General features: G+C 35.1%; 1 protein-coding gene across 9 annotated transcripts in view; it reads left to right on the top strand.

The window, feature by feature from the left end:
* DMD (dystrophin) overlaps positions 1-15680 on the top strand; it is a 1095710-nt gene that overhangs the window by 193944 nt on the left and 886086 nt on the right. For all 9 annotated transcript variants that reach the window (XM_037376983.1, XM_037376984.1, XM_037376980.1 and 6 more), the window contains exons 3-4: positions 14461-14553; positions 15550-15627. In XM_037376983.1, the coding sequence (XP_037232880.1) occupies positions 14461-14553; positions 15550-15627 (171 nt within the window). The remainder of the gene's footprint in view (positions 1-14460; positions 14554-15549; positions 15628-15680) is intronic.

Below are 15680 nucleotides of genomic sequence, written 5' to 3' on the forward strand. Positions count from 1 at the left end.
ATATTTTAAAATGCATACTTGATCACTGGTATAGTTTCATTTTATTGTACATTCATTTGAGCTAATTAAAAGCACATAAATATGATTCTAAAACAGGAAACAGTCATGGTTTTGCTGAAACATTCTTTACATGTTCTCATTTTTCTATTTTAATTATTGCATAAAAATAAAATTTATGCATTCTAGAAATTAATTTTATTTTGTTGTTGTACAAATTTATATTGTTTTGAGTAGAAATGAAAAATACTGAGTATGAAGTCTATTGTCTATTTTAAATATTTCTATTCAGGTTTTCACAAAATTTATTTACAACTACAGCACATGAAAGGTCAATGAAATGAGGATGTTTGAGACTCAGTGAGTTTTGTCCCTGTTTCTCCCATTTGTCAATTTGGTAGGATAACAAAAGTATATTTGTGGGCTTTCAAACTGTTTTCAGACTGTGTAGCCTGCTGAAGTTTTCATCGTGGACTCATGTAGCAGAACTCCTTTTAGGATGAGACTTGCATTCAAATTGTTCCACTAATATAGAATCATAGAGTCATCGAATGGTTTAGATTGGAAGGGACCTTTAAATGTCATCTAGTCCACACCCCTGCAATGAGCAGGGACATCTTGCACAAGATCAGATTGCTCATAGCTCCATCTGACCTTGAACACTTCCAGAGATGGGGCCCCCACAGCTTCTCTGGGTTACCTCTTCCAATGTGTCACCACCCTCATTGTAAAAAATTTCTTCCTTGTATCTGGTCTGAACCTGCCCTCTTTTAGTTTACAACCGTTCCCACTTGTCCTATTGCTACAGGCCCCAAATTTGTTTCCATTCCAGGAAAAATGAAAATCTGAAGGAGACATTTGTCCCCAGATTACAATGTCTGTCTTTCTTTGGTGCTTAAATCATTTAGGAGGAGTAAAATAACTACATTTCTTATAACTTGTACGAAAAGTTTCCTAGCCTTGAGGGTGACGGCAAATATGGGAAGCCGTGATGAACTGCAGCGAAACAGTTATTTTGTAAGTATCTCTGAATAAAAGCTCATTATAGTCCTCATTGATTTAACATTGTGTGACACTAAACAAAACCAGCATTACTCATACATTTTTTTACATTTTTTGATTTAAATTCCAACATTCAAAGAATAATTAATGTCAGGCAGTTGCCCGAGCAAGCCTTCACTCTACAGTAAATAACACTTTCTAATTAGTGCTGGAGTGAATTGGAGACTGAATATCTGCTTAACATGCATAGCAGCAGTTGAGGTTAAACTTCACGAACTGTATAAACTGATGCATTGTGTAACCTGCATTCTTTCCATATTACATAAATCATGTCCGTACACGGTCCATATATTGTGCTGACATTTGCATAGATACTTCCCAAAGGTCCAGTAATTCTTCAAAGAGTGTGCTGAGTCAGTCATAATGTCCCTTTTGCATTAATGCTAGCAGAAATACTTGTGGCCCTGCAGACTGCTCAGGTCCAGCCACTGGAAACTTCACCCAGGCAAGCCAAAGAGGGTGCCTGTGCTGCAGAGGTGCTTCTTTATGTATGCAGGGCAACCAAGGTTTGGGGACTTCTATGACTCAAAACAGTGGTATCAGCACTGGGGATACTGGTTTTATAGCCAGATTGTAGTGGCAGGGTAGTGCCTTCTGCAGTAGGCGATGTTGCCCAGAAGTCTTCTTAAAAAGTTGTTGTTTTGTTTTCTTTTTTACCTAAGATTCCATGTCAAAGGACAGACTTCTTTTTATTAAACTGTTGGACTGAACTGTTAAAAAGACAAATAGAATTGTCCCATGTCTTTTCGCTTATAATCCCTTGTTTTATGCATTCAGGGGTATCTTTGGGAAAACTCTTCTCAGTTTCAGAAACTGATGCTAATTTTGGAAGACCATAATATCTGCAGTGCGTATGTGAAACTCCAATAGACAGTCATTTTTTGCTTTTGCTTCTGGACTTTCTTGAGCTGTTACTGGTTATTCCTAACCCATGACACTAATGTGTTGCAATTGTGTAGAATTTGTAGACTCCTGTAAGAGGAGTATTCTGGGGGACCAAGACACAGGGAAATTTCAAAATTTCAGAAAGCATTTTTTTCTTGCCAACTACTAGGCAATCAATAAGATAATAACTAAGAATCAAGCATTGATCAACTGCTTTGGTCAAGCATTAGGTATATGATACTATGAGTTTCGTGCCACATTGGTTAGCCCTGATGGCTGCAGATTTTCGTCTCTGAGACTAAGCTGGCTGGGGTCAACAGCACCTTGAATCAGGAAGCCAAAACCGTCTTCCTCAAGCTCCATTACATATCTCTGGTGTTTGTATATGGTTTTCTGTGGTCCAAAGGATTATTTCCACTTTTCATAAGTGAGAACCAATCTCTTCTAACTTGCTCAGATGAGAGGTATCTCTTGAATGCTGGTTTATTCTGCTGTCCTCAGGCTGCTGTTATGTATTTGTAGACTGGTTGCTGGTCATCTGTTTCCTTTGTACAGTTTCAGGCTGGATGCAATTATCCTCACTGTAATATTTTTGTAAGAGTGCCAAGCGAACAATTGAGATTAGAATTATACCCTACATTATCAGTAGATAATATGTATATTTTAAAAGTAGTTAAATTATGGGCACAATATGTGGTATAATCCAACAAAAAGATGCATAGATTTCTGAAGCCATTCATAAGCTATTACTTAACACACAAAAATGCAAGTAAAATGCAAACCAAAGTCACTTATTATTTCTTTCATATTCGTAGTATTACAGTCAATTTTTAATTATTGGTTTATAGAGAGATTCATATCATATCATAATTATAAACAGGGATCCAGATTCACAGATGCAAGTTGGTACATAAATTCCTTTGCAATCTAGGTTATTTATTGCCAGGTGTTACAAAGGTAGCATATGCCAATTGTTTTCACTAAGTTACCATCATTAGTTGTGATGATTCGAAGTACACATACATGCTACCTGCTGGTAGCCAAAACACAGCAACTTATGCTTTTAAATGTAACACATTAAATGCTTTTGCAGACGATAATGTGCAGAACTGTATTATTGATAGAGATATCAAATTAAGAGTAGTACACTGATCTGTCCTGTATTAAAGGAATGACAGTCACAGGGATAATGTAGTCTTGAGTAACTGGTGCCAGACATACAGCTCATCCTCTGGAGTCTGTTGTTGACAGGCTGGCAGACTGACATACACGTAAATCTGAATTTGTCAAAACAAATAGAAGTTGTCTTTGAATGTCCTCATTTCTTGCTGTTCCGCTGTGTCTTACATGTTCTGCTGTTCCCTTTCAAGTATTGTCTTCTTGCTGCTTTTTCTTTCTAGAATTTCCTTGTGAATTTCTTGAAATTTTACATATAGACAATGCCCTCTACAGCAGACTACTAATTTTTAGTAGTAGTTCAAATGGAAATGGTGCTTTCAAGGAATGTTGTTGTTTTGTTTTTTGTTGTTGTTGGTTTTTGGGGTTTTTTTTAATAAAAAAATATTTACTCATATATAGAGAATGAATTATATCTCTTGCACAGAATTTTTAAGCATGGACTGTATTGGAAAACTGTATCCTTTTAGTTACCCCTGTAGTTTCTATAGGTGGATTTTCAGTCTCTGAAATTAGACTTGACTTCTCCTGATGGGAAAAAAATGGGAGAACCACTCTGCTCAAGCAGAGTGGGTATACTTATTACAAGTATCCATTGGGTGTGACAGAAGCTTCTCACAGAAGCAACTCCTGTAGCCCCCCTGCTACCAAAACCTTGCCACACAAACGCAGTACAGAAACCCTAAAACATATAACAAGTTAGTGGAGGTAGTAACATGACAAGAAATGCCAGAACTTTATGGCTCTTCCTCCATAGACAAAGTCAAATTAGGCAGACTGGATGACTTGTTATAATGACTTAGGTCTACCCAGTTGTCTGAAAGTTCTTCTCTGAGACATGACAAATTGTTCTGTTCATCCTTGATTAGACATTTTCCTTACATCAGAAAGGTGTCTAAAGCACTAAGAACAGAAAGCTTGGGCTGCAAAAGCAGGAACACTAGCTTTAATGGTCAGAATTCCCCATGTGGTCAATGCTGACAAAGACAGTTCTCAGGATATTCAGCTGAGCATTTCACTGATGGTTTGTAGCCCTAAGGGGAGACCTAACTTGAGGGTGGACTGAGAAGATCCTGCCTTTTTGGTGGCTTATCACAAATGAGGCCATTCTTCAGTGCTTCAGGGAAGCTGACTTCCCAATGGAAGTCAAAATCAGTTGCAGTATGCAGTGCCGCAACTTTGGAAGCACAGAAATGGAGCTGCTATGTATGTGAGCCACTGTGTAGGGTCAAACTGAATTTCGTTCTCAAGCTTTTGAGCTTACAGCTCAAGTTCTCAAGCTCTCAAGCTTACATATCACATTTGCTTCTTTCACATCTTGGTCAGTGAAGAATTGATCTAGGTTACGTCTCTTATTTATATGGGATTCACAATACAAGTAATAGCAACACTTCATAATTAGGCAGTTTGTTCTTTTTGTTTTCTTATTGGTGAAAATTACTGTGTTTTTTCTTGTTTGATTACAGTTGCATCTATTTAGAAGTTTGACTATTTGTCTGTTACAACTAACAACTGTAATAGAGGTTTTCCTGTTTTATTTTCAAAGATAAGACAATGTACCTGAAGGTCTCCCAAAGTAAATTGTTAGAAATCTGAGTTATCATTTATACACTTTAGATTTGCAGACAGGATTTAAGTTCTAAACTGATGACAAAATGTATTGCTAAAGCTTGTCCCTCAATAAAGGGAGAATCCGAACTCACTCAGGAAGGACATCTTTGAACAGGAGAAAACACAGTACATGCAGTATTCTGTACCTCATTGTGTAAATAAACTGTTCTTTAAGATTCAGAACATCAGTAAGCCAAAAGATAAACATTTCAGAATCTTTCTTTGCTGCCCAAGGTTTTTCACTAATGCTTGTGTTTTTAATCAAGAGTGATGACATTCCCTTTTTTTCTGTTTTCTAATAACCACATACGGAAAAATAAATTACTTGAATAAGAAATATTCATGGAAACATTCTGCTGTGGAACTAATGCTTCCTTAAATGAGAATTTTAGCCAAAATTGTTGTATTTGGCATCTACAGTTTGTGAGTCTCCACTGCAAAGTGGGCTGGCTTTCAAAACACTCCATTTTCATCTTTGCAGCTCCCACCATTTTAAACTGCTATTCTAAGACTACCACTGTAAACTCAAAACTACCTACATGCTACAAATTAAAAAAAAAAAAAAAAGTTTCTTGGACCACATAAATATAATTAACATTCCATCATTTATTGAATGTTACATTGATGGTAACACTAAATTAAAATTAGTTGTTCTTGTTCGTTCATGATATTTTTCTTACAAGTTTCTTTGCAGAGATGGGAAACATAATTACATGCATACTTGGAAAAAAGCTTATTGCAGTCAATTACTGGATTGCATGAAGCTAGCTGCTCTGTCAAAAGAAGTGCCCCTATCCTTGACTCTGAAATCATGAGTCATTCTTCAAACCTTGTAGGAACTTGATGAGTGTATGTTCATACCCACTTCCCAAACATTTGTTTTGATCCCACTGCCAGTCATCTAGTCCTTAATGACCTTGAACAGCAATACACTGCAAAATAAGAAATGCTTCAGTGATGTTAGCTGGCTACAGTGGTGTAAAATAGCTGCCAGATTTATTTTCTATATCCCTTTAAGCTTAGTATTGTTTAACAGAAAAGCAGTAGATGCCAACATTGTACATCCACTGCTTACCAAATAAAAACTTCGTGTAATAATTACTGAGTAAATTAGCATAGATGTATTTAGCAAGCATCAGCTTAATATTTTTTGAAGCCAGTTAGTTTTTGCCAGGGCTTTGACTGTTCTCTTACTCCTATTTTTTTTTTCCATGGCTGATGGGAAAATGGGAAGTTTAAAAGAGAATTGTTTTTTAATGCACAAGTTGAGCTGTTGAATGGTTATGTTACTAAGTTGAGTTCCTGCTTAGGTTAGTAGTTGAACTGAAAATCTATCACAGAACACTTTAAAATCCTAAGTAACCAGAGTGTGAATTATCTGGGTGGTCAGTGGTTCAAGTGAAGGGTGGAATAATCCTCAAATCTTTCTTCCCATCATCTGTGAGCTGCTTTGGTCATTTTTTTGCCTGATTTGTATCTCAGATAGAGCTGTGCTGGAATTACAACAGAGGTAACCTTTTCTTTAAAAACCCAAACTTTTCCATTGATTCTGTCACAGAGGCAATAACCTGACTTGTTTCAAAATTTAAAGGGGACATATATAATTATATATTAAATATATGTACCATATATCAGATAATAAGGGTGGGGTTTATTTCTTTGTTAACAGATACATGATTACATTAAACCCTGCCACATTCAGTTGTGGATATTCAGAGGTGGCTATACCATCTTGTCAGCTTAGAACCAGCCCATCAAATCTTGCCTAAAAAATTGTTCATGTTTTGACTTGCATGTTTGTGGTCTGCACACAATGAGCGATATCAGTTGTTTATAAAGTATTTTATTCTATGGCAATGGTTAACCTTTTGAAAAATAAAATTACATAAATGATATCTTTTCATTTTAGCGATTGACATTGTGGATTCTATACTTTTTTTGAAATACTATATATTACAGTGCTATTAAAATAGTGTTGATATATTTTTCCTGCTCTAAATGGAGACTGTATCAGTAGATTTTATTTTCTTGCTCCAAATAGATCTTCAATTTTTTATTACTATCATGCTATTACAATTTATATCTGTTCTTAATCTAGTTTCATTCTTATGAAAAATAGAATACACTGAATCTGGAAAAAAATAATCTGGTTAGTGATGTAATTAATTTCAAAATCTCATTTCAAAAATGCATTAATAGGTAAGCTAGAATGTCTAATTAAAGTGAATTCAAGTTGTATTGAATAAAACTCATAAGGAAGTTTTATATGAAAGTAGAATAGCTAATAACTATTTTGGCTTTGACTTTTAAAATGTTGTGTGTCTAATTAATAAATAATGGAATCCCTTTCGTAGCAGAGAAGATAATTCAACTTCATTAATTTCAGTGATCCCAAGGATGTGGAGTATTACAACAAAACTTCAGGAAGTTCAGTTATGCATGATGAAACTTCCAGTATTTTAATTATCACATAATTAATCCTACAGTAGAATTCTACAAAGGAAAGGTAAATTAGAACACTCTACAAAGAAAATATTTTTGCATAGTGGATCTCAGAAAGCCTTATGTACTGGCATCAGAAGAATACTATAAAGTGTACTGAGGAATTAATATAGATTACCTGTAGAGCCTATACAATAGTTGGACGCCATGGTGAGACTGTTTTTCACTCTTTGATAAACTCCCCTACTTCTTTGACTTTGGAAATTTCTATAGCTCTCTATCCCTCTTGGGTAAGAGCTAGATGAGGATAAACTGAAGGTGAGGTATGAGTTACTGTGACCAATTTATTTGCTTACTCTTTGATTTTCATTTAATTTAGAGACAAATTTCTGATAGCTAAGAAATCTTGTGATAGCTATACTAACATAACTGTCTTTGTCAAGGCATCTGTATTTCTGTTCTGGATATGTACAGCCTCTGCAGTGAGATTTTCTGATTTATTTTAAAAGGAAAATAGCAAGGTATCCTTCAGAAAGTTAGGGGAAGTGTGAGTGTCCTTCTCTGTAATGACACTAAAGAAATGGAATAACTTCTTGTGCTGAGGAGAAAATACCCTTTTACAAGAACCAAACAGAAGTGCCAGGAGGGTCTGGTGACATTACCTGAACAACAGGGTTTTGCTCCTGCTGTAAGAGTATGTGTCTTGTCCCACAAACATGAACTGCCTTCAGACAATTGTAAGACCTGCCTCTAGATCTCTCTTTAAAGGGTAGAATTGGGTGTTCTGGGCCTGCTGCAGGCATTGTGATAGCTACCTTGTTGAAATCCACAGTAATGCTTGGTTCATTACCTGTGAGAAGAGTGTGGCATCTTTAGTGAAGGGGTTTACATTTTCCTGTTGGTGAATAATAGTAATTTTTTAAAATTCGTCAGTTACTCCTCTGTGGAATTCCTTGAAAGCTGAAGTTAGACTAAAAAAAAAAAAAAAAAAAAAAAATCTACTATCTACTACAAAGGCTAGGAAACAGATCGGAGCTCTGACAATAGAGGCAAACGGCTAGTACGTTGTTTGACTTCCAGCTGGCTGGCATAGAGTTTTACCTGCAGCAGAATGGATGCCTCCATGTTCTAACAGGAGAAAAGGATGAAGGGAGAAAGGATGGCTTGTGTGGCTCAAGTTATTACTCAGTGCCTCCCATGAGTCAGTAAAGCTGTGATCTAATTAAACTATGCCTGGTGCATCTTTCTTCCCTCATGACTGGTGCAATATCTTTTGCTGCTGTAATAGTAATCCAGTATCAATGAAAGAAAATGTCAATCACTTTCATGGATCCTCCCAGAAGAACTGAACAAACTGTAAATGAGCATGTTGGGGAGAGAAATTCAACCTTTAATATATTTAACATAGCAAAAGCAAGTGTTAATAATCCCTCTTTTATTAAAACTGGCTTAAAAGATCTGTTGAGATTAACTCAGTGGCTTTTCTTTATTGTTTCATGGAGTGAGGCATCAAATACTTTGACTGCAAGAAAAGGCTTTTTCTTTAAAATCTTTCTAAGGGTAACATCTGTAATCCAACCAAATTTTATTTCTTTCTTACTCACATCTATTCAGTGAAATTTACAGATTTACAAACTGATCTTGAGATAAACACTTGAAAAAGTTATGTGAAGATTTATGGCTTATGTTCTAGTGTTTTTTCTGGATTATATCTTGTCTTTTCATTTTTTTTTTTAGTAATCAATCAGCAGCCTGAGGTCCTGGCCAAACTGCAGGGAACCTCTGGCTCCTTGTTCCACAGCCCGGCATGCTGGGGACACAGCTGGACCACACTACAGCTCCCTTCCAGCCTCTGTGACCTGGGTTTCCTGCCCCTCCCAGAGTCACAGGACCTGTCCCAAGCTAAGATCTCAGTTATTTCCCTTTCCCAGGAGTCCAAAGGACTTCTGTGTCCACTAGTTTTATTGAAAGATGATTTTTCTTGTTTATGGCTAATGTAAACTTAAATCTTCTGTCTAGTGTCATGCTTAACCTTGAATTCTCTGTCTTTACAGTGCCTTTTCTCTTTTAACTTATTCTCTGTCTCTCTCCATCTGTTGACAGTCAGTTTTGGTTGCTAGATTTGCCAGATGAACGGATAATAATAAGCCAATAATACTGTAAAATGCATAAGAAATAGCATCGAACTTGTCTTCCTGTAATAATCTTATTGTCTAGTCTGCCCTCAAATTGAAAGTGTAATCTAAATGCATACTGCTCTGCAAAGGAATATGAAAAGTCAGAGATCTCTTCCTCAGCCAAGTTTTTACCCTTTGTCATTATTTTAAAAAATGTCGGAAAAAATACCTATCACATGGCATTTTTACAAAACACCAAAAAATTATGCATGTTAAAGAACCTTAAATAATAGCTATGTTACAGTCTACTGTTATCATGTATTTTGCTAAAGTTGTTATTATGGACTCATTGCTTTAAATTCTGAGTGTTTATGAATCTCAGGTAATAGAAATACATTTCTACCCTTTGCACTTGTGGGAGAAAATTTTAGTCATGACTTCTTAATCCTCTTCCTCTCCTTTCCTTTCCCCTCCCTGATTCCTTCCCCTTCCTATTTCCTTCTCTTTCGTTCTATTTTCCTTAGTATAAGATTTGCCTATGCTAATTTATTCTAAAACATAATGTCTTCTAACAGTTTTATGCTGATCAGAATTTTTGGAACTTTGACTCATAATTTTTGGAGAGGCAATGTTCATGAATGGATGTCTTTGTGCCTTCTCTGGACAAGATATTTTTCAATTGTTTGGTGTTCTTCCCTGTATTGCTTTCACAATTACTGGCTTGCATGTAGCTGTGAACAGAGTTTTTCATGGCATACTAGCTTTTCATGTAATACTTCCCACGATATTAACTTCTCCCATAATGAATCTGATGAATGAGCTAATTAAATAATTAACTTGTTTGACAAAATGTATTTGTTAGATTTACATGGACAGAATGAGGTCTATTATAGAGTCTTTGGAAAGAAGAACACAGGAATGACAATGATAGTAGGCTAGTGAGATGAATAGAATGGAGCTTGATGTTTTAAGATTTCTAGTTACATTGACAGCAAAAAATTTGCAACTGTATGTATCTATCAACACTTATTTTCTGTCTGTTTCCTGATTTTCTCTTTTCTTTCTTTTCCATATGTTCTTTTTTTTTTTTTTTTTCAAGGTAACATTCTTTGGCATAAAATTGGTTCAGTTGTTGTCTCATTTCGGAAAATAATACACTTTAGATATTGTTTCACTCTAATTAATACTGAGAGTATTCTAGAGTATGCACATGCATGTACATATGTACATGCACTTGAGTTAGCACATGGAATACTCTATGTTTCACTCTCTTATAGCGACTGAGGGAAGACTCTTCTGCAAGTTCCCATGTTTTCCTGAGATATTAATTGTACATTACCCTATAATTCTAAGACTTAAGGCTTGTGTAGTTGACCGTGGTAGTGTAGGGTCTTTTTTTTACATACAAATGTATTTTGTGGATTCCTTTCCTTAGTCCTCATCCATGTTAATACAGGAATCTTATCTTCCCTTCAGTATCACATTTTTTGGTGATTATGTTTTAAAATAAATCCATGGGATTTCCTTCAAGACCTCTTACATTATGTAAAAATCAGCAGTTGTGGCCAACAGCCATATCAGCTAAACCAAGAAAATAATCTGTATTTTGACCTTTATTTAACACAAAGACAGTAGGTTAAAATCATACATAAAACTGCTGTAAACTTAAATCCCCAGAGTCTTTCTAGTCATGAAGATTCTAACAAATTCTGGTCTTAGATTTTTCTTTTTAGTCCTACTTCTAGAAAATTATTTCTGCTTCTTTCTCTTTCTTTTTATTTCATTTTTACGGTTATTCCCTTTTTTCTTTACTCTGTAATTATTATTTTTTTCATTGTTCTTTTTCATCCCTGCCTCCAATACCCCAACCCTCCATTAATTGTTGATCTCCCTGAAATAAGCAAGTAGGGCCGAGAGAGATGACAATTACTTTGCTGATCTACTTGAATAATGTTATAGGTAGCTTGTATATTGATTAAGGTCATACAATTATCTCTAGTTCCCCATTGCTGCCAGTAATATTATCAGTTGGGAAATCAGCACCACACGGATGAAAAGTCACCTTATGCTTCACATTTGGTATCTGCAGTCCTTCCGTCCTACTCTCTTTCATTTCCCTCATCTCTTCCATCATTCTGGTTTTTAAGAAAGAAAACTGTGAACCAACAATGCAACATGCAGCTGCTATGGGCATTTTTAAAAATTAGGTTTGGGGTAACTTTGTAATATAGAGGGAGTAACAAATCCACATACTTACAAACAACACAGGAGATTATTCTGAACATTTTCATTCCTCTGTAGGTATTAAGGGCAGTAGCTATGCCTATAGGTCGCAACCAGAAAAAAGTTTTAAACAAGGTTATTTTCAACAACAGTTTATAATAAAGGACTAGGCATCTTTTTTGACAAACCATTGACTAGCTGTGCTTGTTTTTTCATTGTTGGAAGCTTCATACTTCAACTTAACAGACACTTTTCAATGGCACAACTGTTATATTTGATGCATCTTTGAGCCCTTTGTTTCTGAAGACTTACTGCAATGTTGACCAAGTGAAGACATTTAGCCCATTTGAGAAAGAAGACTTAATTAGTCTGTTGCCAGAAAAATAGCAACCTTCTTTAGGTTAAGGATGATGATTAAGGATGATATGTGTAACAGTAGTATAGGGTGTCTTAAGGTATTTTTAGTTCCTGATTAATGGAAGGTATACTTCCAAGACCCTAAAAATCAGTGGTAAGTTTTGTTTTAAGTTTTACTTGTAATACATTTGTAAATAATATGTCATGCTGAGGATGCTGCCATGCTGTCTTTATTTTCTTTCTGAAAGCTTTACCCCCAAAAAACCCTCATATTATTTTGTCAAGCAGAATTTTTTGCTGTCCTGGATGGATTTCAACCTAAAATTTATGAACCACTTACATGCTGCAACAAGGAAGATAGAAAGCCATAGAAGCAGTTATGAAGGCTAGTTCTATTTTTCTCTTATGATACAAAGCAAGATAATTATATCCTATTATCAAAATGTCATTGTGCTTATGTTCCCAGAATGATTCAGTAACATTATGGTCACAAGTCTTTCCTAGTGTTACAGAAGGGCCTATTGATCACTTTGACTTTCTTAAGAATGTTAAAATGTTCCCTTAGAAGTGTATAGGTGTTGTGCTTCCCCTCTGCAAAAATTACTCTTGTTCTGCAAGATTGGTGAAGAGAGTATTGTCTCTCTGATGTGATATTCTCTCTTAATTTTGATTTTGTGCTGTATAGAGTAAGTAATAGAAAACATCATAAATACAGTACATGACTTGCATAATGGCATGATTGTTCATACCATCATTTTAAACATTTTATCAAAACTATTTCTCATGCTAAATTCAAGGCTGGAAAGTGTTGCTGGGTATCTTTAACAGAACAGATAATTCAGGAGATTGAGCAGGGTGAGTAAATTGTATCTGAATTTGTTTAATACTGGTTTTCAGATATTTTGAGTAGTCAAGTGGTAAGTTGTATGTTAACTAGAAATTAGCTTAGTTGGAATGGTTTGTGCAGGGTGTGAAAACTGGCTAGAAAAAGTTTTCCACTGCTGTAGAAAATTTTTGATGTTTTGGATGTTTGTTCTGTGAAACAGAAGCAAGACCTTACTGAAAATGAAGGGATTTGAAAGGAACTCTTGTCTCAGAAGAGAAGAGCAGTCAGGGAGCAAGGAAGAGTGAGTCATGCCAGAATAGCCAATAGCACTAAAGTTTGTGCTGTACACATAAATATTTATTGATTAAGGAAAAAAAAAAAGAGTCTAGCACCAGAAACTTTCTTTAAATCTGTTCTCTGTTTAAGAAACCTTCTGAAAGAATTGATACTTTCTGACAAAATAAATTTTTAATAAAATTCCCAGCTAGCTCTAATGACCATTTCAGTGAGTAAAAGAACAACATGGCTGACAGGAAACCAAATGTTTTCCGTGTAATAAGGACTCCCAGATCTACATTGCTTTGTGGTACAAGTGGAAGATACGCAATGCAGGTCATCATGGTGTCAGTTATAGTAAATTAAAATACAGATGCTTCCTTTCAGATCAGTCAAAGCATCAGTGAAACTTTATAGATTAGAAATAACATGGACATCTGAACCTACTTGACACTGCACAAAATAATCACTGTTTTTATTGTGGTTCTCAAAAACTCTCAGATATGCAAAAATACATCAAAATTTATAGGTGCACATAAAAATATCACAGTGATTAAACTATGCAAAATCATATCCCTATATTTTTAAAATTTAATGCATTAGTCAAGCATCAGAACAGAGATCACCTTTTACCATTGCCACATGGAGGAAAATCCCAAGTATTTCCTTTTGTCTTTTGCTGATGCTGTGTACAAAATGTGAATTGTGTTTTAGCCATTTATGGTAATGAGGCACGATTTGGTACAATTCCAAGTATGTCCTATTAATTTACATGTGCTCTAGATCCTCACTAAAGTAAGCCTGAGACTTAACTCTCTATGCATAATTCCAAGTTTGTTTCTGCCACATGAAAGAGTGCCTACTAGACCATTAAACTTGATATGTCTTTTTGTGTGTTTGGGGATTTTTGTTGTTTGGTTTGTGGTTTGTTGGTGTTTACTTGTTTTTTGGTTGGTTTGTTGTTTTTTGGTTTGTTTTTTTTTTTCCATTTGGCAAATTATTTTCCCTGGTTTTCTCCCAAATTGCACCTTAATTGCCAAGTCCAGTTTGTACTCTAGCTTCATTAGTATTTATTTCTGGCTTAATTATTTGTATTAATTGTATGTGCACAAGTTATAAATTATTGGATCTGCAGTAGTTTCTCAAAAATTATATCAATAGTATAATTTTAGGAGGAGTGAAGGGTGTACATTTGTTGCTATAGGAAAAGTACTTGAAATAAGGTAAGCACCAATCTACCTTATGCAATAGCACCCTGTGAAAACAGATGCGTGTTAAAGAATTCTATTAGTTTAGTTGTAAGATATTTTCCTCCTTTGCTTTGTGTCATACCTTCATATTTATTATTTAATTTGCACAGTGTATTTGTGCAAGTGAAATACACCACGTCGCAAGACAGTGGCTTTTACAGCTTTCTGGTCTTATTTAGAAATTTGATTCTTCCTTTTATTGGTGTTTGAACTAACTAAAGTAATTGTTTCATTTCAGTTTGGAAGACGCTACATTGAAGATCTTTTTAGTGATTTTCGAGATGGACAAAGACTTCTGGAGCTCCTGGAATGTCTTACAGGCCAAAAGCTTGTATGTGTATATTAACATATTTACTGTATATTGTAGCCTTGATGTTGTGATAACTGTAAGGGGTGGCATTCATTAATTTCTGCCATTGATGAGGGCCTGTGGAAACTTTTTAGGGGTCTGAATATTTTCAACTTCCATTTCAAATTGAGGGAACATTACGAACTGTAGGCTATATTAGACAGTAACTCTTTGCTAGGCATATATTTGAAAGGATAATTTACTTTGTTGCATGCACTTATTAAGAAAATGTGGCAAGAGAAACAAGACTGAGGTAGGATTCATTTAGATATTGAGATATTAGCTGCTATTCAGAAATTATTTATTGCTAGATCTTTGTGCCAAATACAAGGAATAGAATTTATGTGTAGAATTAGAATATTTTGCTAATAAATTTCATACATAAAATCCATTTATTGGAGTTGTATATGTCTGAAAAGAGAGAACTACTTGCTCTTATTAACCTGGAGATTCTAAAGTGACACGTCACATGTTTTTTTAATGGCATCTCTTGTGTTCCTGGGTGGAGTTTGTGAGCTTGGGATCATTCCCTGAAATTTTCTTATAAAATAGTGAAGCAGCATGGGAGTTTGAAAATAAAAATCCAGAGAGAATGTACTTGTAAATAAACATTAAACAAACTTATGCTTATCTGTTTAGTTGTCAAAGTAATGTTCCTAAATTGTACCATGGAGCAGAAGACTAATCATAATAAGACAGTGTTTAATTATCTAATTTTATATACAATTCAATAATTCATTCACTCAAAAATGTCAAGGTACCAAATTGCCTTCCAACTGTGGATCCAGTTTGTTTCACAGTTGCTGTTACTTCATATCAGGAAGCTGCATGTGCACAATGTGTAGTAATATTCTCAATATTGTTGTCATAAACATCTAAAATAGAACACTACAGGTGTAATATAAGATTTGAGTTACATATAGTTTATTCTAGTTTCTGATTTTTGGTAGTAAATTTTTTTTTAATTTTTGTTTGTAGGCAAAAGAAAAAGGCTCCACAAGAGTTCATGCTCTGAACAATGTCAACAAAGCACTGCAGGTTTTGCAGAGAAATAATGTAAGTAATCAGCTGAACAGGGTCAGAACATCCTATAGATAGCATATTTAATG

This window comes from Falco rusticolus, chromosome 2, assembly GCF_015220075.1.
Source record: "Falco rusticolus isolate bFalRus1 chromosome 2, bFalRus1.pri, whole genome shotgun sequence".
In the NCBI taxonomy this organism is placed as follows: Eukaryota; Metazoa; Chordata; class Aves; order Falconiformes; family Falconidae; genus Falco; species Falco rusticolus.